General features: G+C 63.5%; 1 protein-coding gene across 1 annotated transcript in view; it reads left to right on the top strand.

Annotated features, from left to right (window-relative positions):
* Window positions 1-150: 150 nt before the first annotated feature.
* The window catches only part of NPAS1 (neuronal PAS domain protein 1), a gene marked incomplete at its 3' end in the record, with an annotated part of 31,584 nt that continues 31,121 nt past the window's right edge, over window positions 151-613 (top strand). The window contains exon 1 of the mRNA XM_011963141.1: window positions 151-272. Within this exon, the coding sequence (XP_011818531.1) occupies window positions 151-272 (122 nt within the window). The remainder of the gene's footprint in view (window positions 273-613) is intronic.

The raw sequence follows: 613 nt of genomic DNA, 5'->3' as shown, positions 1-613 counted from the left end.
CCCCGTCCCCAGCTCCTTGCTGGGACCCTGAGCCTCGCACGAATCTCAGTTTCCCTAGAAGGTCTCCCGAGGGCACTGAGCGCTGCCTCTGACCCCCTCCCGCTGCAGGAGACTCGGGACTCGGAGCCCGCCTGAGCAAGCCCCCCGGAGATGGCGGCCCCTTATCCCGGTAGTGGCGGCGGAAGCGAAGTCAAATGCGTGGGAGGCCGCGGCGCCAGCGTCCCGTGGGACTTTCTACCCGGGCTGATGGTCAAGGCGCCGTCCGGACCATGGTGAGCAAAGCCCCGCCCTTCTGGCCGCGGCCCCGCCCCCGGGGAGGCGTCCCCGGGACCAATTCACACCCGATGTTCTGTCTCCATGCCAAGGGGCAGTTCACACCCAGCTCCCTGCCCCGCCCCTTGGGGCTGGGTCTTATCTTGAGTTAACTACCATCCTGAGCCCACTCTCCTGAGTTCAGCTTCTAGTCCCGGTCCTCAGAATTCACGCCCAACATCTTTAATCTTTCGCCCTTTCTCCTCCTTCCCCCAAGAATTGACACTCGAGGTTCTGTCCCTGGGCCGGAGTGTAAAGAATCCACACTCCCGTCTGCTCCCACCTGCAGAGGTGTAGAATC

This window comes from Colobus angolensis, unplaced genomic scaffold, assembly GCF_000951035.1.
Source record: "Colobus angolensis palliatus isolate OR3802 unplaced genomic scaffold, Cang.pa_1.0 Scaffold60, whole genome shotgun sequence".
In the NCBI taxonomy this organism is placed as follows: Eukaryota; Metazoa; Chordata; class Mammalia; order Primates; family Cercopithecidae; genus Colobus; species Colobus angolensis.
The sequence above is the reverse complement of the archived record's forward strand: the minus strand, read 5'-3'. Positions and strand labels throughout refer to the sequence as shown.